The 22,326-nt window shown below is 39.5% G+C and overlaps 1 protein-coding gene across 4 annotated transcripts in view; it reads left to right on the plus strand.

Moving 5' to 3' along the window:
* cntfr (ciliary neurotrophic factor receptor) overlaps positions 1–22,326 on the plus strand; it is a 266,284-nt gene that overhangs the window by 92,734 nt on the left and 151,224 nt on the right. For 2 of the 4 annotated variants that reach the window (XM_088071261.1, XM_088071260.1), the window contains one exon: positions 21,533–21,614. In XM_088071261.1, the coding sequence (XP_087927387.1) occupies positions 21,533–21,614 (82 nt within the window). Of the gene's footprint in view, positions 1–21,207; positions 21,411–21,490; positions 21,615–22,326 lie in introns of those variants that run through there. The other 2 variants (XM_042510003.2, XM_042510002.2) reach the window with 2 other exon arrangements.

Consider the following 22,326-nt stretch of genomic DNA (forward strand, 5'->3'; position numbering starts at 1 on the left):
GGCAAAAACAGCACCTTACAGATGACCCAACATAGCCATGTGGTAGCCTGCACTTGTAATTTCAAGTGGTAGAGGCACAGTCCTGATAGTCGTCAGCTTTCCAACTCCTATCGACAGGCCAAAATTCTGTCATTTGTAGTTTTACCCTCCAACATCTTCAGTGCCTATCTGTAAATTTACCTGCAAACCTCCCAGCTCACAGGCCGTCTATGCTCGGTAGCCGACTGCAACACATCAGCCAGATTATGAAGGTAACTGTGGTGTTCCAGGAACTTCGCTAAGCTTGTCTGTTAGTTGCAAGAGGCATCACTTGGCTTTGTTTTTGTGGACCAAATAATGTATTAAGTCTCTAATTTGGGCTACTTCTATAAAAGTATTATATATACTTTATTGTATACCCAGAGAAAAATGTTGCTGGTCACAATAGTCTTTTCTTTGTCTCTGAGTAATAATGTTACTAAATTCTGATCTGTTTCTTCTAAATACCTCTTTAGGAGAAATTATGAGAAAAAAATAATAAAACATCGGGAGTTCTTTTGCTGTTTTCATGGGCTTCTCAGAAGTTTCTCAACTCTGAGGAAAAACAAAAAACTTTTGGATCTTATTGTTAACTCAGGGGCTGATTATTTCAGAAAACTAAAGACAATTGCAAATAGAAAGGAAAAAAGAATACTTTATGAGTTAAATTAGGATTGGGCTGAAAGAAGAGAAAGGGCATTTCTCAGGAGCTGTATTTAAGAAGTGTGAGAAATTGACCAAAATATGGTATTGATGTTATATTGAGCTCAGTTATATCTAGGAAACAAAGGCTGGACAAAGAAAATATGTTTTTTTTTCTTTTTTTTAATATGCCAATTCAAATGTCTGAATAGGTTTAAGAATTACAAGTCAGTTGTTCTTTGAAAGGGTGTACTTGCACCGTTATGCTATCATATTATCACTATCATCACAGACTGACATTGATTATGATCATTTATTGCAATTATTTCTGGGACAATATATCGTCCTACAAAAGTAGTTATTGTGACAGGCATAGTGGCAGTAAAATTAAAATACACTGCCATGCTATAGCAGCATATTGGTAAATTAGGGAGTAAACGAGCTATGACACTGTTTGAGAATGGCATGTGTGTGAGGTCTGACTTAGTAATGATGCCATTATCTTACTCATTTTGGTTGTGTGTGCACGTGCCTCTGATGAGATGAGCTTACGACTTACCTGAAAATGACATGGATGGCAACTCTCACTCTCTCACACTCACACACACACACACACACACACTCACACTCATAAACGCACAAGCACACATCCACTCCACACAGGCAGACAGATCAATACAGTCTCATTTCACACCTTGTGCAACCAACGTTCTCCATTGCAGAGGCAGCAAAACACAGACAACAAATATAGATAGACAAAGAAAGGTAGACAGATAGATAGACAGATGGAGAGGCAGAGGCACAAGGCAGGGCGACAAACAAAGTATAAATGGAGAGATGAATCCCCATTAAGGTGTTGAAAGCTGGGTTTCTGGGTGGTAGGAGCATTTTGGCTCCAGGCTAAACGGTTATGTATGTGTGATATTTGGAGTGTGATGATCAGACAGGTGTTTTGAGTTCAAAACAGCCTCCTCTTTTACCCTGTTTCTTACATTGACATTGATCTGTCTCTCGATTACCTCTCCTACATTTTTTTCTCATCTTGCCTATATCCTCTCCTCTCTGCTCCTGTTCCCTGTCTACATTTTTGACAGTAAGCCTGCAGTTTTATCCATCTGCAGCTTACAATAAATGCAACAGCAGATTAAACTTTGAGTCTTAGTGTAGATCAAAAATAGGAAACATAAAAATCAGTGTAAGTGCGCTCAAAGCAATCCTTTGACCCTTAATAATCATCTTAGAGAGAAGTCTAGGGAACTTTAACAGAAAAAGAAATCGCTTCTGATTTACACTATTCTTGCCACTTTTGTGAGGAAACAGCAAACAGGTGGAATAGCTTTATTTTAATCTGTTGGATATGTTGGTTTCTGTGCATGTTTCTATGGCAGTGCAAGTGACCTTGAATAACCCTCCATTCCTCGATGTGCATGATCCTATGTGCGTACCTCCCCCCTCACTCGCCCACTTCACATTGGCTCCAATCCACAGTCTGCAGAGTTTAGCAATCGATATATATATATATATGTGTGTGTGTGTGTGTCTTTGTGTGCGCGTGAGTAATGGAGTGGAATCTGACAGCGATTGTCAGTCATCTCACACGGCTGCGAAATGGAATCTAAAATGGAGCTCCCAAAAAGCCGCGCATATGCCTCCGCTCGTTTATACGAATGCGCATGAGAGCCGGAAAAGCGTTTGATTAACATCCATCTCTGCATCACCTCTTTTCTGAGCCACCTCCAAACAATAAAAACCATTACAGCCACTTTGCTGTACACCAGTGAACGTTTGTCATCCCATTGTGCCGGATAACAACACTGCGAGATTACTTTTGTTCAGTCATTATTCATCCTTTTATGTTTCCATTCTTTCCGAAGAATTGCCTGGTAACTCATCGTTCATGAAGTGGAATTCTGCTTGTGTTTTGTTTTTTGCTATTTTAAAGTCCCCTTGCAGGTTTGTTGTCTTGCATGGTTTGGTGAGTAGAGCGGGACGTCAGCAACAGTTCTGGTGCCATTTAGAGCTTTATATTATATACTTGTGTCTTTACCTATATTACAGGCACTCAGTCATTTTTCTGTGTGTGGCATTTCCTACCAGATTTATACATTTAAAGGGGAGCACCACCTAAATCCCAATGTTGAGTTAATATGTGTGAATCATAGTAAGTAAATCTCAAACGTGGGATGTCATAGGCTATAAAGTCTGCAGAGGCTTCATTGACGATGGACTGGAGCCACAGAATGTTTTCTTTTTCATACACAAATGAGCTTTATTCTATTGTAGTGTTCTCAGTTATGGAACAGAAAATCTAACTATAATCTCAGAACATTTCCCCGGGTGTAATTTATAACATCTTTTCCAATAATCCTCTGTGGAGCAGCTCCACTCTCTACCCTGTTTCACCAATTTGGGGTTAACCCTAACCCAGTTTTGTGGGGATTTCAGAGAGAGTCGTTAATATATACTTATCTTTTGGACTATCTCAGATTCTAGGAATAACGTATCTGCATTTTGAAAATGGGCATATTTCCCCTTCTCCCTTTTTATTTATTCATTTACTTACTTATTCATTTTTGTTTTGTTTTGTTACAATGTAGTGTCTAACCCCATGCCTAGCTTATAAGTAACTGCTGTCACAATCAGGGGCGTTGTAGTTGGGGAAAAAGTGGGACTGATTACTCTGGACCCCAATAAGGGCTCGAAAAGCCAAGAAAATCTTTGTTTTGAATATTTTATTTCTAAGTAACTGGTACCATAAATAGCATACAATTAGTGGAATAAATCAGTTTAAAGATTGAACTTGGTATAAAAAATAGCTCTTTGGGGAGACCACTAGCTCACCTGGTAGAGTGTGAGCCCCATATAGGCTCAGTCCTTTATAGTGGCCAGGGTTCAGTTCTAATTAGTGGCCCTTGGCTTCACGTCGTATGTCATCCCTTCTTTTTCTCCCAACATTCCTGTCTCTCTTCAGCTGGCCGGCCAATAAAGGCAAAAATCACCTAAAATGCAAACAAAAGAAAGAAAGAATGAAAGAAGAAAAAAGAGATTATTTGATGAAATACTCCTGAGTGTAACCTGATTGACAGGGAAGAGAGTGAAAAGAAGTTACGGCAATTAAAGGTTTCATATTCATGTAAAAACCTGAATTTGCTCAGCTGATCAGAGAGCCAGAATCATAGTGTTGACCCATGAGACGTCTCTTAAAGTGTACACACAAACAGAAAATCATTCTACATGGCCACAAGGGAATATCATAAAACTAAGAAATAAGACAGGGGCTAACATTTGTATTGTTTACAGTGATGGATCACCAACCAAAGGCTAATTTTCCAGTCGGTGGAAGTTGTTTTGATCATTTACAGGGAAAAATGGCACCGAATGGCTTATTTCATGACAGGAAAACAAGCCCCATTGAACCCATATTTAAAACTAACTGCTTGCAGACACCAGCCAGGAGTATTAAATGAAAAGGGCAACCTATAGACAGCTGATACAAATGTATTACTCCCAGAGGAGCGCTGGTACTTCATCCACTGTTTACATGCAAAACTACATTTGGTGGAACTGTAAGATTACTGGCAGTGTTCTGCGTTTAAACAGTGCCGTCTTTGCTTTGTTTCTTCTTGTTTGTTGTTGTATTTAATGCATTTTTGCTTGTGTTAATCATCCGTTGTGATGCTGTTGTAAGCCCTCAGTTGTTGACAGTTACACCGCACACCACACATTTCTCCAATTAGCTGGATTATGGTTCTGTAATGAGTTTTCGGAATTCTATTAAGTACATTTTGCAACTGGCGAAACTGCATGCATATAATCCATCATAAATCTCGACTGCAACTATCCGCATCAAATATTTATTTTGTGTTCAAATAGGCTTGCTTATTTGGTGCAATGCATGTATATTTAAAACTAACAAGACAGTTTTGAAAGCCAGATGCATGAAGTAATCTAAGGTAAAGATGTATATTTTCACCTCAGACTGAGGAGGTCGGCTCATTCTCAGTGACTTAATCGTGGCACTAGTAGTTAAAGTTATCACTATGCACGGCCTCATGTGAACTGATTAACAGCAGTGTCTGAAAATGGGTTGATTTCTCGAGTTCCACCCAAGTTTTTCTGTTAGTCAACAATGCATATCGTCATTCTGGCTGAGCTCAAGAGCCATTATATGTTTCCCACTGGTGGGTGACAATTATCAGTTGGTTTGAAATGAGATATGAAAACAGAATAAACCCCCCAGGACCCTAACAATATATTTTTTTTCATTTCTTGTTTTGACATTTTCAAGTGAATAATACCCACCCACAGATGTTTAGACTCTGCTCTGAAAAGATAAAATACTGCCGCTGTGTTCCCTATTCAGGGTTCAAGTATATTTCATACTTTTAAAGTTTATTCTTTCAGTCAGGGTAGTTTAGTGACTTCTTTCAGCTTGGGTGGTTAGATATTTGGCTGAGCAATGCGGGAGACCAGAGTTTCCAGATCCTGTGTGAGAAAAATGATTCTGTGTTGAATATCCTAAGTGATGTTGCATAAGAGTCTTCAATAAGTTCATGATAATCGGTAGACAAACACAGTTACATAAACCGCACACAGGCATCCGTGTGTGTGTGTGTGTTTGGCCATCCGTGTGTGTGATACTGCGTGCAGCGGTGCTTGTGAGTATGCTTTGTCTGCTACTCGCAGCTGTAAGTGTCCGGAGTTGGGGACTTTTCATATCCTTTTTTTTTCCCTTTAAATTTTATCATGCTGTTTTTTCCTTGTGGTATCTCATTTAGTTCTCCTCCCTGAAACTCTTCCTGCACTTGCTCTCTGAACAATTATGTATTCCCTCCTCTGTCTTACCCATATTTTTTTCTTACATTTTTGTCCAACTTCATCTTTGTCTCATCCTTTTTTTCTTAACCCTTTATAAATGGACCTCCTGTAGACATCTGAGATGGGCTGTGGGAGATCTTTATTGGCACGAGCTGGTTGAAATTGATCTAAAATAAAAATCGTAATAGCTAGAGAATCCTTTCTTTTTGCAACAGAAAGCTAAGGCTTCTGTGTTCCACACCACCATGTCATTACCTTGTGTTACCTTACCTGATTTGTAGGGCTGCTTCTTGAAGGTTGGAGAATCAAATATTCAGTCGGAGACTCTCAGTTGACTGACATTGCTTCAGGTCGAGCAGCTGTTTTTTTTCTGAACGGTGTAAGCTTATGCTGCATAGATTTTAGGGATATCAAGCATTTGAAAATGCTTCAAGAAATGACATCACAATGAGCAAAACTTTCAAGGTAGGCACTGGCAGAGTATTTCTGTTGCAGAGGTCAAAGGGTTGATGGTTCTACCTTTTTGTTTTCTCTATCTCCCTGTGTCTCTTTCTGCTGTTAAATTTTGGCATTTATTTTGTTCTGACAAGCGGGACCACTATCTTTGAACCGCCATTGATGCAATATTTCCTCACAACAGGTCATTTAAATGCAGCAGGGGTGGACGCAATGTGTTGCGCGCAGGGACCAAGCACTGCTGATGTTCGGCCAAACCTTTATAACAGATTGCATCGCTAATAAACAATGAAAGGGCAGGAGCAAAGTGGTAGGAGTGTATGTGTGTGCGTGGGGGTGTGTGGATGAGTCAAGCATTTACTTAAAGCAGCACAACCTATGCAAGGATACACACATATTTATGTGCGTCTTCAATCACATCTGCACCTCCTGGTAGGGATGTTGGATGATTTTCTTCACCTTTGAGATTTTCTCTGCTGCTTTGTGTTGGTTTTCATAATTCACTTTTTCATTGAATTCTAATCTCCACTCTTTGCATGAGCGATGAAAATAGCCACTTATTTGAAATTACACAGCCACTTACCTAGCACTCAAAATAAATAAATAATTTTGTTTCTTTCTATAATCACAGGCTGTGCGGGTACAGCCAATTTCAACAATATAATAAGAATTCAGATGATTACTCAGAAAGCACCTCCGGCTGAGGGAAATTAAAATATATATTTTAACCTCTATTTATTCAGGTAATATTGACTGAGCCTGTATATTTCTTTGAGCAATGCTCGGATTCACATTCATGCTGCTATGCATATTAACAACTGGGAAGTGCCTCATGAATAAAGCGTTCTGTTATTGGCCACAGGGCAGCTCCACTGGAGCAGATGGAGGTTCGATGCCTTGCTCAAGGGCATCTTATAAGCCATTTTCTGTGGGAGGGGGAGCCGTTACTCATTTTTGTTTTACTCCCACATCTTAGGGCTCATAATGTCACATTTTCTTCTATTCAAACTCTGCATTCTATCCGACATGCTTTAATTTTTTGAAAGTAAAATCCAACTAATCTATTTCTAAACAGTACTTCATGCGGCTCAAGCTAAGTCAGTCGATATGAAGACAAATGAACTAAAGGATTACACACTAAAACAGATTTACATTCAGGGGTTGTCTCCGCCCCTGCTTACTCATTGGTGTATCATCGTCGTGGCAATTCCTCAGGGAAGTTCAAGGCTCTGTGCTGTGTGAAAATAGGAAATGCTGTCATCAGCGTTTACTGGAGGACATAAGTGAGAGAGAGAAAGAGAGAGAGAGAGAGAGAGAGAGAGAGAGAGAGAGAGAGAAAGAGAGAGAGATGAAGGACCGGACTGGAAAGACAGATAGTGAATGACAGAGGGGACAGCATATGAGAAAGGTGAGAAGGGTAGAGAAAAGGTGGAGAGGATGACAGATAGGAGTGCAGCAGGTGGAAAGAGAATGGTGGAATGAGAAGCGCGGAACGAGACTGAGAGAGACAGACAGCTCGAGTTAAAATGTTGAATTGTAACGTCACGGGGAGAGACGGAAAGTAAGAGAATGGCTGACAGAATGTGTGCCTACAGGGCTCTTGGTGAACGGAGAGGGTTGACTGAGATAATGAATGACTCTCTCGCACTCCATGACACACACACACACACACACACACACTGGTATAGACACAGGGTGAGTTTAGATAATGACATCAGCGATGTCAGCAATGACTAAGTGTAGTCCTCCAGAATAGTGCTGTTCAGCAGTAGATGACTCTTCCCGGGGCTACTACAGTAAGCACACAAGTGTGATGTAAGATGACGTCCTGAGTGCTCAGCAGGTTTGGGCGCACACAGTCCACTCATTATGTTCCAACTTATGACTTTAATGATATGCCACACTTTTACTTTCGCTTCCTAAGTAGAAGTGTCAGGCTGGACGTTCATCTTAATGAAGTGTCCTTAAGCGAGACACTTCAAGACACATAACGTAATGTTCCCCCAGGACATGCTGTAATACACAAGTACAAAAAATGAATAATGGCATGCAATGAATTACCTAACAAATAGGAGAGGTCTTTTTATGCCTCCTTGCCTGCGACAGCTGTGGCTAGAGGCATTATGTTCTTGGACTGTCTGTCCGTCTGTCTATCTGCCCCATGCTCATGAATGCAATATCAGGAATACCTTGAGTTATTTTCGTCAGATTTGGCACAAATGTCCACTTGAATTCAAGGATGAACTAAATGATTTTGTCAGTCAAACGTAAAGGTCACTGTTACCTTGTGTTCATGTCAGTTTCATGAATGCAACATCTCAAGAGGCCTTGGGGGGGGTGGGTTATTTTCGTCAGATTTGACACAAACGTCCATTACGACTCAATGATGAATTGATTCAATTTTGGTGATCAAGGTTAAAAGTCAAGGTCACTTTGACATCCTGTCTGTCTAAAAGGATAGTGATGATGTGTTCTATCTAGAAGGTTCAAGGTAAACTTCACTGTGGCATCACAATGTTTTCTTTTTTTCATGCCATAACTCAGAGAGGGAGACATTTGACCAGATACTCTATTGGTAATATTAATCTTGAAGCTGTGCTGATTGTATAGATTTTCAGTGCTGCTGGGGCTGAAGATTTTATATGTGAAGCATCAATGTTTTAGAATCTAGCTTCTTTGCAGCACCATTCCTATTTGAATGTCATGACATGGATGGATATGGATGTGAGTTTAACTGCATCTTGACTTGTTTGTGGTTTTATATTTATTTAAGTAATAAAATACATTTTGTCTGCAAACAATCCACACAAAGCACTCGCTTCACAAACTTCTCCAATTTCAAGCTTGATTTGACACATTTGCAATTTTGTGTTTTATCAAGAGTCCTATTTAGTTTGTGATTTTCTTTTAAAAAAATCAGGACTTAATTATGATTCAAATTATACCTATCATTATGACATACAACAATCCTACAGTTACTAGTTTTCTCTAGCCTACTATCATCCCTGTAAAGAAGAAAAACTTTCTTTTTTTGTATATTTCAATAGATGTTTTTTTTCAGATATCATATAAAATACTCATATTTGTAGACAATGTCTTTACAAGAGACATAGACAATATGTATTTTAATATATTCATTTTTGTATCAAGTTAGTCTTGCAAGGATGCAAATGTCCTTGAACACACACACACACACACACACACACACACACACACAAGTATTTAAGTCATGTATTTGCTCAGAGAGAAGCAACAGACACTTAAGTGTGCTTTAATGAATGCTCCAATATATTTAGAGTGTTTATCTGGTTACTGAGGCTCTTGGCCACCCAACTCACAGTGCACGCTGGTTTCGTATGAAGGGGTGTGTGTGTGTGTGTGTGTGTGTGTGTGTGTGTGTGTGTGTGTGTGTGTGTGTGTGTGTGTGTGTGTGTATTTGTGCATATACAGTTTATATTTAACATTACATTCAAGGTTTAGTGCATATTTGTGTGCATCCACAACTTTTATTGTGTTTCCCATAATGTGCATGTACTTGTTTTTTTTTTGTGTGTGTGTGTGTGTTTGTACAGTTTATCTCTGCATGTGAGATGTGAGTGAAAGGCCACCCAACTAATCGACAGACCTAAGTGAAGGCCATAGGAATCAACTCTACAAATAGCCCCCTGTGGTAAAGACCAGTGGACAGTTGGACACACAGTACTTGTGTGGTGCGTGTGTGCATGATTATGTGTGTGTGTGTGTGTGTGTGTGTGTGTGTGTGTGTGTGTGTGTGTGTGGGTGGAAGTATGTGGAAGTGTGTGTTTGAGTGTGTGTAAGCCCAGTCTATGCTGCTACTGTATCCTCTATATTTACTAAAGAGGCTTGGCAAACAGGTTGAATAAACATACTGTTTTTAGTTTCTAACACATGCAGGGAAACACTCAGGCTTGTATTCACACTCAGACACACACACAAAAAGTATCTTTCGCACACGGCACATACACACCGGTGCAGGAAGACAGAAGGAATATTTGTGTTTGTCTTACTTGGTTTCTTGCTCTTTGTGCATCACTCGTTCCATCTTTCTTCTCTATCTTTTTTTATCCACTTTCCATCTGTCCTTTTGGTCTCTCTACTTCACTTCTTTATGTTTGCTTCTCAAATTCTCTCTGCAACTTAAGGCCTTAATCACAGCCGTGGCTTATGACAATCAATAGAAAGAGAAATCAATAAACTCTAGTTTGATAGAACAAAAGCAATCGCAGATATTCAATTTTGATATAATGCTTGTGTGGTGACATGTTGTTAAAAAATGAGATGGATTCTCAGCTTGCTTTGGCACTTTTTCTTGCTTTTATTAGATAGCACAGCCAGAGATGGACTTCAAAGCAGGAGATAGAAAGAGAGGACCACACATAGGTGGGAAATGGCCCCAGGTCTGAATGTAACCCAGTCTCTTGCTAAGGATTTAGCCTTACTACACTGGGGGCACACTCTAACAAGTGATTTACCTGGGCCTCATTCTGACACTTTAGAAGTCCTGAATCTGACATCACTGTCCTTGCATAAAAGATTGTAAAGGTGGTGGAATGCCAGATAGAAAAGATTGAATACTAAAACACAGAAATTCAAAAATCTTGCATATTTGAATATTATAAAAGGCCTCAATACAGGAGACACTGAGGCCCCTCCGTATGTGTTGTCAAGGTCACATTATTTTTTAGTGGCTTTGGTTTTATAACCTTTTTATCTGTAATGGTGGTACAAAAGATCCAAGGTCTGAGTGCTGTGTTTTTGACAACAAAACAAAAACAAAACAGAAAGTAAGACAGCCACACATGCAGCCCTGTTCCTGTTTGCTTTGCTTGGGTTGTTGCTGAAGTTTATAAATTTTCTCTCGGCACTATACCAACATAAGCTGGATGCCTATCTCCTCAACAGCATACGTCTAGTGCTGCTGGACTGTGTTGGAATGACACTTGGCCTCTTTTTTTGTTCATTTTACACATCACTTTGGCTGATATTTGCCTTGTTGACTGCCTTTGGCCTTTCAGCAAATGTGATGGCATTTATTGATAGCCTTGGCTGAAGTGTTTCTATTGTGTCACATTCATTTTGTGCAGACTTTAAAGCAGGACTCAGGACTAATGCCATCCTGGGGACAATAGAAAACTTGTTTGTGATGAACAGAGACCTTCCGTTGGACATCATCAGGACGAAAGGACACAGTAAAGTCATTATTGACGCATCCTATTGTTTCCCTGATACGATAATGCTACGTTGTGAACAACAAATTCATGTTGACATTGGCATGAGCAGAGCAAGTTAACGTTAGCTGTTAGCAGCTGGTGGCCGGAACTAACTGCTGATAAATGTTGGGCTGAATTCATGATAATTCGTTCAAGCTCTGTTAAGTGAAAATTAGTATTGGGAGAAGGCAAACTATAATGTTTTAACACCAAAACCAATCAACAGGTATCTGTACTGGCCCAGGAGTTTGATGCATCCCTGTTTCAAGAATATATCTTCAAACTCTGATAGGTTTTTTTCCTGTCAATTAACCAATTAACAGAAAATTATCAAATAACAATTTTGATTAAACTGATTCACCATTGGTAAATTATTTAATCCAAAATGCCAAACACTCGCTAGTTATTTTTTGATTCTATTTAATTGTTTTGTAAGTGAAAAATTGCTCCATTTGACTGTTCTTCAAGCAGGGGTTACATGCTGCATCATTGGATCTTTGGATTATTGGCCCCAGAAGGACTTTTTGTGGATTAATAATCAAGAGATGAATGGGTGATGAATATTGTCATAGGTTGCAGCCCCTACCACATTTACTTGTTATTCCATTTCAGAAGATACATTGTAGGTGAGCAGCAAGGTAGCAACATCTACATGTTACAGTTTTTACTTTGAAGTGTTTACCAACAAATCTATTGTAGTTAACTGAAGGTCAATAGTATTGAAGAAGGGAAATGGCTGTGGCTGTGTGACTGTGTGTGTGTGTGTGTGTGTGTGTGTGTGTGTGTGTGTGTGTGTGTGTGTGCGTGTGCCTTCGTGCGTGTGTGCAGGTGTGTGTGTGTGTGTCTGTCTGTGTGCATTTCATCCACTGTGGGCAAGGCCTCAGCTCTGGTTCTGATTAACTCCCTGTAAAAACACCTCTGTTCAGAACATCACAGCCAGTACATCACACTCTCCATCATACACACACACACACACACACACACACACACACATGCTGCACAGCTCCTGGAGGCTCCCCGTTCACAAAGGGGAGTCTACACCCATCATTCAAAGCCTTATAGGCCTTAAGAATGCTGACACACACACACGCTCAATCACACACACAGACACACACACACACACCCATAGACACACAAAGTGCTCTGTTTTCTTAGCTTTGATACACTTATAGAGTTCAGAGGTGAGAGGGCTGGAGGTAGCACCATGTTTTTCCAGAGCTTTCTAACCACCTATATCTGCTTCTACACACACAAGGAGGTCCAGATGGCAGGGTGGAGACAAAAACACTCTCACACACACACACACACACACACACACACTGTCATGCTCAAATGCAAAAAAAAAAAAAAAAACGTTAAGCACATTAGAGATCTGCTACCTGACATAAGCGTGATGAGGCCATATGATTATGAGATTTCAAGTTGTCTTTAGGGTGTTGATTCACACACAGCATCAGTATCGAGCCAATTTAATGACCCAGTCTACCATGTTTAATTATATTAGGCTTTAATACCAATTCAAGTCTGTGCACCAATGCTACCCATAGATTATTAGACAGAATCTCCTCCAGGGATGAGCTCATACCACTGCCCCATGAGGTGTGTGGTTTGTGCAGTGGCTACTTGTGTAAAACTAACACATTAGATACTGCAGCAGTGTGATATGGGACCTCCAGCAGCACCACAGCAGCAGCCGTGCTGTAGGATCCATGCTACATAGTAGCTGACACGTTCAGGTCTTCTAAATCTCAGCCAGCTGAGAGCAGTCACATGTGATCAATGGCTGAATTTATCACCCTGAGCCAAGTGCTGTCATCCACATGCACATGCATGAGGGTGTGTGTGTGTGTGTGTGTGTGTGTGTGTGTGTGTGTGTGTGTGTGTGTGTGTGTGTTTATGGGCACAACCCCTGCTACCTCTTGAGTCACGATTGACGTTGTCTTTAGCAAGCAATTAAAGCCAGAATGACTGTGAAAAAGGTCACAGCCATCCGCCTTTCAACACTCTGAACCAAATGCCAGCTGTGCACATCAGTGTGTGTGTGTGTGTGTGTGTCAGTGGTTATGCATATGTGTGTGTGCTGTATCAAAAATGCCAACAGCCTCACTATCAGACTGGACCCACCCCCTGCCTCCGCGCTGCCACCACCCACCTCAGTGCTTGTGGGTAATCTGCAGCAATCCTGCATGATTGATGAATGTATTAGTGTTGCCAAGCAGAGAAAAGCATAATAGGAATGAGCAAGTTGTATTATTGGATGGGGAGCATGACATTAAAGTTTTCAGTAGCAACAGTTGTGTATGTTTATGTGTTTGTGTATGCGTGTAAATGTGTGTGTTCGGTCAGAAAGTATCATCTGCAGGACAGTTATTGATGGATGAGGTGCCATAAACCCATTTTTCCTGTTATTATAGTCATCTGGGTCACAGGTACAGTCATTAACATTTGATCTAATTAATGCTCAGACCCTGTGTGGATAAACAGCTGTCAGTTAGTTTACGGTCACTGTTAAGGCTAAGATAAATGTTAAACTGAAACTCCTGCACTTCCACTGGAATGTATATTTGAAACATTTAATTTACAATTAATTTAACAATTAAATTACAATTAAAATTTTTATTTAAGTGGTGCCCCCCTCTGATGCACATGTCACATATTTTTTTCAGTTTCAGTTATTTTCTATTTTATTTTTTAAAAAACATTTTAACGGAAACATTTTTTTTGTTAAAGATGGGACCAAGTAATTGTTGTGCAAGTCACAAATATCAAGTTTTTACGTTTTGCAGTCCCAAGTTAAGATAGGCCAGACCAGACTCAAGTCCGAAGTAATGGCTGACAACTCCCAAGTCCTAAACTTTGAGTGTCAAATTCTAAACAAGTCGTAATGCACTCTTATCTAAACATAATGCATTTTTAACAGTAGTATAGAATTTATGAAATTCACAAAAAAGTCATAAATGCTTTTAGAATTATATATATATATGTGTGTGTGTGTTTTATATTTTTTTTAATTAAAGCGACTGAAGTTGAAAACTAAAAAGTTGTGCTAATATACTTCCCTTAAGCATAAAGCACTATTAACCACAACATGATGAATGTTGTAAGCTTCTTTTGCATGGTCTCATACATCACACAAAAGTCTTTGTTCATTGTGTCAAGTCGGTTCTAAACTTCAGAGTCAAAATTTTACAACTCAAGATTTACATTATGAATTATTGCACCCCAAAATGGAATTTTGCAAAGTAGATAATGGGATTTTTTTCTTTATTTGGTGGAAGTATCAATGTGAACTGAAACTGTAGAAAAAAGAAAAAAACATCTGCTTACGAAATTGCTTGTCTACATTGCCTTCGAAAATCATTGCCCCAAGGTAGGACAAACTCGTCAAAAGTAAGTGGGTTAGTGAGTGTATCGAGTTGTGCACAGAACAGGGGTTGTATTTCTGCAGTGAGGATCCTTTTGATGTACAAGTGTACCCACTGGACAGGATGCCTTACCTCAGAGTTTCAAGGTTTTACTTTTTCATGATGATGAAATTAGAATAATCTCCCTGAAAGTATCTGGAGGTAGTCACCCTTTCTCCTTGTCCTAGGCAAGTTTTCCTGATGATTCTCCTTTATTTGAGGCATTGTCATGACTCTTAATAGGCTCTATGTTTTAGCTCTGAGAGAAGTGTTATGTGGCTGCCTGTTGTGTTCTCTCCCCGGCTGCTATATTAGGCAGTCTTTCCTGTTTATATGCACAGTCCATTCCTCCAGATGGTGTGTTGTGCTGCTGTGAGTCAGTACATAAAGCAAGCAGGCAGAGAAAGGTGTGATTTTACAGACTTTTAAACGTGCTCTATGGTGCCAGACACACTGGTTTCAGTATCATAAAAAGAGGCGACCTCCAATTACGTCCCAGCAGGATAATGTGCCACTGTCTCAGCATTATATACACTTTAATTGCCTGTACAATCCATAAATCTCAGCCCCGTAAAGCCCTAAAGGAGTGACTGAGTAAGATAGTTCCCTACAACCTTTAAAAGTGAAAATATTTGATTTGATTTTATGTCTTAAACATTTTGTCAGAGCAGGTGCCATTTTTCTTACATAGTGAATGACTGTATGTGTGTCTCTCCATTTATTTTTCTCAACAACTGTTCATCTGATCAGCTTCACACTTGCCAGGTATATTGCTGAGGACCAAAGGAAGTGCAGTGTTGAGTAGTAGCTCTTGAGATTTATGGGACATGTTTATTAGTTGTGCATTATATATACTCTGTGCAGAGTTTTTAGAGGGACTCTTTATTAACTGCATCATTGTCAAACAGCATGCTGGGTACAGCTTCACTTGCTTTAGTACATTTAAGTACAAATGAAGAAAGCGAAATCGGAGATGTTACATTGTGGCAAACTCAAACATTTCAAGCGTTAGTGTCGTAACCTTCACTTTTGTTCCTGAAATTACCCTGGCTTTGACTTATTTGAGGCCACAAAATTTTAATGTAAGCTTTTGTAACTACTTTTTGCAACTATGTTATGGAGAGTGAATGGCTTAGGACCCAAGGAAGAGCTGTTTCAAGTGTGAAGTCATTCGGATGACCTGTTCTCAGGAAAGCTGCATGCAGCAATAACAGAGGTCAAGCAATTTGCCTGCCCAGAAAAGGCTCATATTGAACAGCACTACACTTGTGAACATTTCAAGTCATCAATTGTTAGCTTCTCCTGTACATTTAATAGAGCTATAGTTGATGTCCCTGAGGGCTTTAATCTCTATTCTTGTTATAAATCAGAGAGCTCATTTATTACCCACGAGGGTGCTTCTTTTTATTTTCTCTGCAGAGACATGTGTAATAACTATTGTATTTGTGACAGCTTGCTGTCACTGTGAATTTGGAAGTTATTGTTTTTGAGAGAAATAGACTAAAGCTGTTTTTCCATACGAAATGTGCGGACAATTGTCCCGACATTGTCCAGAGTGTCTCTTTCACTCACGGAGCACACAGCAGAAGATTGTCTGTGTCAGATGCCTTCTCATGTACTGGAAGTAGTCCATTTGGTTTACGCAAAGGTTGGCGCCTGGGTAGAGTATGTAGGAAACAAGACACGATGCAAAAAGTAAGCTTCAGAGATCACAGTGTTTTGTGAAAATATCACTGGTTCGTAATTTGGTCATGCATTCATGCTTTGTCTTTAAAAAATTTTGGCCCCTACTGAAATAAGCTTCTGAATCACGTTGTGTCTCCAGTTAGACATTTTTTGTTGGCATCTTCATATAAAAGACCCTTCTCCTTCACCCTGATAGGTTTTTATCGATCCAGTTTTGCACCAGTCGCATGATAAAAATGTCATCAGCACACCCACCTCAAACATGGGCTTGATTGGACATTGCGTGGACTTTGTACTCAGGAGCTGACAGGATAAAGTCTGTTTAATGTCCGGTCCAACAGATGCGGACATTTGCATTCTCACATACAGCTTCTCCAGGTAATGTCTGGATAAGTTCAGGGTGATGTGTGAAAGGGACTGAGCGAGAAACTAATTGAACACATGAATGTTGGTGGACACAAAGTTGTTATTTCAAGAGACAAACCAAACACTTTTCCATTATGAGAAAATTCTTTACAGAGAACATCCTGTAATCGAAAACTTCTACTATATTGCCAGTGTCCCTGTATGATTTTAGACATTTCTCATTTTGAGAGAAAGAAGACCAAAGAGAGAAAGAAAGAGAGTACATATGTGCATTTCTTTAAGAGAAGGATGCCTTCTATTTTCTCTCTCTCACACTCACACACACACACACCCAAGCCCGCCAAGTGTATTTCCCTTCTGGCTTTCCAATTTAAATGCAAATGTTCCCAAATCGGACTCCACAAAGAGGCAGAGGCAAAATCATTTGACGCAGCGATGAATTATATATTTTAATTAAGCAGCCAGAAGAATCACGCCTATTCAGCCCTTTCCCCTCCAATAAGAAATGAATAAATAAATATGGAAGAAGAAGAGGAAGAAGAAGAAAAAGAGGAAGAAGAAGAAGAAGAAGAAGAAGAAGAAGAAGAAGAAGAAGAAGAGGATGAAGATGAAGTAGGGGAGGGATGGATAGATAAAGGGAGGAGGGTTTGTATTGAGTTTGTGTGATCGCAGCGCTAACCGCCCGTGGGCTGTCATTATATGAGCGATCTAAAGCTGTCAGATTTCAAAACTGTATTGTTTGCTGATAGACGGCTAAATACCCCCACAGTTTCAAGCACAGACACACACATTTACACACGCTAGAGCCTTTGCACCCAGAGAATTCCAAATGCATGCACACACACACATCATTTGGATTTGGAAAGCAGCACTTGAAGAGCAGAGATGGGGATTGTGATGCTCTGACAAGGGATGCAATTTTAATTTCACCCCCTGTCACTCTCCTCAATATCTGCTCAGATGAAATACATATGAGCTGCCAATCACTCACACATACAAATAGAAACACACACACACACATACACACACAATCTGCCTCACAATCATATGCATGCATGTTAACTTTGAGTTACAATTTCTATTGTTCGAAGTCACAGGTGCAAAAACGCACCATTAATTCATTGAAAACTCACAAAACAGACTATTTCCTGAACTAGAGTTCCCAAAACAAACACTCAAGCTTATTAAAGCATGGGAAAAGGATCCTGAAAAAACAGAGAACTTAAATTATTCTGTTTGATATTATATTTTTTGCACCTCAGAGATAGTTTGCTTTCAAAAAAATTATTGTCCCTGGTCCTGGTTAAGGCTGTATATTGTTTAAAAATCTTAATACCAGTACCCCTAAAGTAATATTGATACCAACAGAATATTGGATACTTATACTTTTGGATTTCATGCATTTATTTTTATCAGACCCTAATGGTGTGCAGTATAGCCATACGTTTTAGTTCAGTTTCAAGGTATGCCATGGTATGAAAATTGACAGTTATCAAACCATCTACATTTGCTTATAATGTTGAAAAAAAATTGTTCATTCATCATTCTAATCATTTTACTTGTTTTCAAAAGAGAGACTTTTTATGCTTATTTGCATTTAGAAAAATGAGTTTGAGTTTTAATTTTAACAAAAAAATATATATTTTTCAGTACTGTGACACTATAACATTGCATTTTATTTATTTATTATATATATATATATATATATATATATATATATATATATATATATATATATATATATATATATATATATATATATATATATAGTGGAGTTTGAATGAAAAACAGTCAAGTTAGAATTACTACATACTTATCTACATGTGTTTTTGCAGGGATGCTGAGCATTTGCAAGTAAACAGAGCATGCTGTAATATAACAGCTGACTGAGGATTGCATACACTGTATCAGTATCCATGGTGATGACATATCCCAGGTTACCTTTTTTATTTATACCCCCATCCCCCTTTTAAAACTGAAGGAGGAATATGGAGTGACACTCTGCAGTGAAGTGGTAGTGGGACCATGGGGAATGGTCCCAGTAGAGATGCCACGTACAGACACTCTGCAAGAGTAGCAACCTTGCAGACTTTTTGTTTTTTTTTTGTCTTTGTCGTGTTAGTTAGGCATTTGTTTTGACTATTCATAATGAGAAACATATTCATTGTTATTGTTTTAATGATTTCTAATGAGATTAACCTTCTCCTAATTACACTGGGTTGCTTTGATATTCAAAAAAAAAAAAAACCCAAAACAAAACACAGAATTTATATTATTGAAAACCCCAGACATCTAATGATAATAATTTAGAAAAAGACAAGTTGGAACAATTAGCTTTGCAGTTTAAGATTATTAATTAGCTGTTTAAATGCAAAAGCTTTTCTTTAAAAAAAATAAAAATAATAACGAGAATTGGCATTCATAAAAACATTTCCTTTTATGCTCTATATCTGACTGTTGCCTTTTGACATGTAAGCAGGGCTGTAAAAGCTTTTTCATGTTCTTGAACGTCGCTCAGCAGGACTTTCAGATATGTTTTGTCCTTTACGGGATGCTTTAACATTGTGTTTTGGTGTTCATGTTCAGCTTTAACAAAGAGCCAGAAGGATGAAGGGTGTAATATGAGGGAAAGAAATGGAGACACACATAGTGACTGTAGTGAAGGGAGTGAGAGCGAAATGGGGATAAGTGGAAAAGAGCATCAAGATTAGAACTAGTAAGAGAGAGAAAAAAACAGTGAGGCCAAACAAAGACCAAGAGGTAATGGGAGATGACAGTGGTTTGTAACAGCTGGAGCCTTGCATCAAAAGAACAAGGAAATTCACTTTCCGTTCTTTGCCTCTATTTAGAGCGCTCACTCTGTTCTCTGCATGCAGACACACACACCTTACTCACTGCAAGTCTCAGCAGCGAGCAGACCCTCAGACAACCTTTGTTCAGCGGGGAGAGATAGTTGGCTCTCTTACAGGCAGAGGAGAGGAGACGGAGAAACAGCCCAGAGAGAGAGAAGAGAAAGGCCACATTTTAATGGGAGGAACCGGGTTCAAGCCCCCTTGTTGGCAGGCATCCGGCCTGCTCAGATGTCCTTGAACATGACAGTGAATCACTTCGAGGTCCAATGGTGTACTTATGTTGCAGCTGAACCTGGCGTCTGACCTTTCACCCCCTTGTCGAAGCTCGGAAACAAAAAGGCTGTTTCTCAATAGGGGACATCTCTAAATCTTGTTAATTAGCACATGCCTTGTGCCTGTTGTCACTGCGAGGTTGACTGGGGACTAGAACCAAGAGGTGTGCTCATGCACTGTATCTGGCAACCTGTTGGATAACCTGAGAAGCTCCACAGATGGCTCTCTGTTTATGGATAAAAAATGTCACGCATATCGTGTTCATTTGCAGATTTAAGGGAAAGTCTGACGTTTTACGTATTGTGCTGCATTCTTTCCAAGAGTTAAATGAGAAGGTTGATTCCAATAATATGTCTGAATGCTAAATACAATGCTTACTGCTGGTTGCAGAGCGATTGGTTCAGCCCAAGAAAAAGTCTGACACAGAACCCTCCCCTATTAAACAGCAATTTGTCATTTGTAGACATTGTGTTTTTGTATGAATCAAACAAATGAGATAATATGTTAATTAGTGAGTTTTTATCAGCGCTGTTATGTGGATTTTGTTAACTTTGAACAGAGCCAAGCTACATACATGTCAGTCCATGACAACCTGTTTGTGAGCCTTTGTTAGAAAGAAAATTCAAAGTTAAAGTTAAAAGAGTGGCAGTTAAGGTTAGGGTAAGGGTAATGGCAAGGGTTGAATCTTGTTATTTTAAAGCTGAACAGTGTCTTTAAGTATAATTGAGCATTAAATGGATGATTGCTAAATTTGACCTCATGTATTTACTAAATGTGGCCTTGTAGCACGATTTTAATAACAGGTTCATTGGTGGATTCCTCTTGTACTGGTGGTGGGCATGGTTTGTGCGGGCATGTTGTTTTGTGGCTGCAGCCATACACATCTTTTTTCCAGTCTTTATGCTTAGCTAAGTTAGCGGGCTGGCTGACAGCAGCTTCACATTTAGCACACATGCACAAAAGTTGCATCCTCAACTCGGCAAGGAGGATCATTTAATTATTTGAAATGTGGAACTTTTCCTTCAACAAGTGTTTTTATTTATTTATTTATTTTAAAGTTTGGTGCACTGACATTTTTTGTATCTTCTCATCTCACTTTCCAAAATAATAAAACTTAATATGTTTGCCAAAATGTTGAATAAGGAATGAGTGTTTTAAAGGCAAGAAAAAAAAGAGACAAAAGCATGAAAATATGGAAAAGCCAGGGATGAGAGTGCCTTTCCCCTCCAACTTACCTCCCCTTTTATAGTCAACAAATACTTAAATGTCAAACTAAAGGTAATAAACATTTTATGTGAGGCAACAATGAGGCGACGGGATGCCAAGGAAGCGTTGTTGTTTTACATGGAAGCTGTGTGTTTGTTTATTGTGTGCTATACCTTTAAGAGCTGCTGGCCCTAGCCCATCCCAGAGAGGATGGACCCATTAGGCTGATGAACAGAAATAAAGAGAGAGAGGGAGAGACACACACATAAACAGAGAAAAGGAGGGAGAAAGAGGTTATACAGTGAAAAGGATAACAACAGTGAGAGAAGTAAAGAAATAAGGGAGTGTGACGAGTAAGAAAGGGAGGAAAGGGAGAAAGGCCACTGAGGGGACCATAGCAGTGAAAGGAGATACTGAGAGAGAAGACGGGAAGCAGCTATCTCTCCACCTCTTACATGGTATTGTAGGCGTCTATGGGTCTGTCAGTCAATCAGGACGACAGGCGGACACACTCAACTCGCCGGCTCTCTGTCTCTCGCACGCGCTCCTGCTGATGACTTTGCTGTATGTGTGTCTACAGATGGCAAACCTTGTGACATCGTTGTGCTGTATAGTTCTGGCCGCGGTGGTGGTAGCCTACGCTCAGAGACGCAGTCAGCTTGGTGAGTATGCAATTTTATGTTCCTCTTCGTTATCATGCTCTGCCTCGTCTCTGCTGAGGCCTGATTCGCTTACGCTTACTTCACATCTGGTCATTGTGATTTCCTCTTCCTCTAAAACTTTCTTGCACTTTTGTTCAACCTGTCTCAACTCTGTCCTGCTCTTCTGTGCTTGAATTGTCTCCTCTTTGCTATGATGGAATGGTTTCTGCTTTTATACAATGTGGATGTCAATGAATATTGTATTGACAAAGCCAGTGGTCTTACTAGTTTGCATGATTGATGATTGATTTGTGATTCCATTGACCTTTTGTGGAGTTAGGGTAAGATTTACTGTGTGTTTGTGGGTGTTAGTTGTGATTTTGGCGTGCGTCATTTGGCCAGTTTGAGCTATAATAGCCAATTACATGCCTCGAGTTCAAAGATGGAAATGTGAAATTCACTTTTCCACACTCACCAACAGAAAGAATAGCTGACCACATCAGCTCTCTCACTAGCTAGAATTTCTGGCCACATTACCGAGGCTACCTCCCTAACAAATAAGAGTTCAACAAAGAAGCCAGTCAGGTCAACTGATGATCATGAGCGCGTTTCAAATGATTTGCAACTGAGGTTTTGAGGGAGAGAAGAGAAGCTGAAAAGACCTACATAATGCAATGACTGAGGGAGTTTGCACAAGACGCATGACCATAAATTAGACCGTATGTGTGTGTCT

Source organism: Plectropomus leopardus, chromosome 20 (assembly GCF_026936395.1).
Source record: "Plectropomus leopardus strain MGB_pleo_1.0 chromosome 20, ASM2693639v1, whole genome shotgun sequence".
In the NCBI taxonomy this organism is placed as follows: domain Eukaryota; kingdom Metazoa; phylum Chordata; class Actinopteri; order Perciformes; family Serranidae; genus Plectropomus; species Plectropomus leopardus.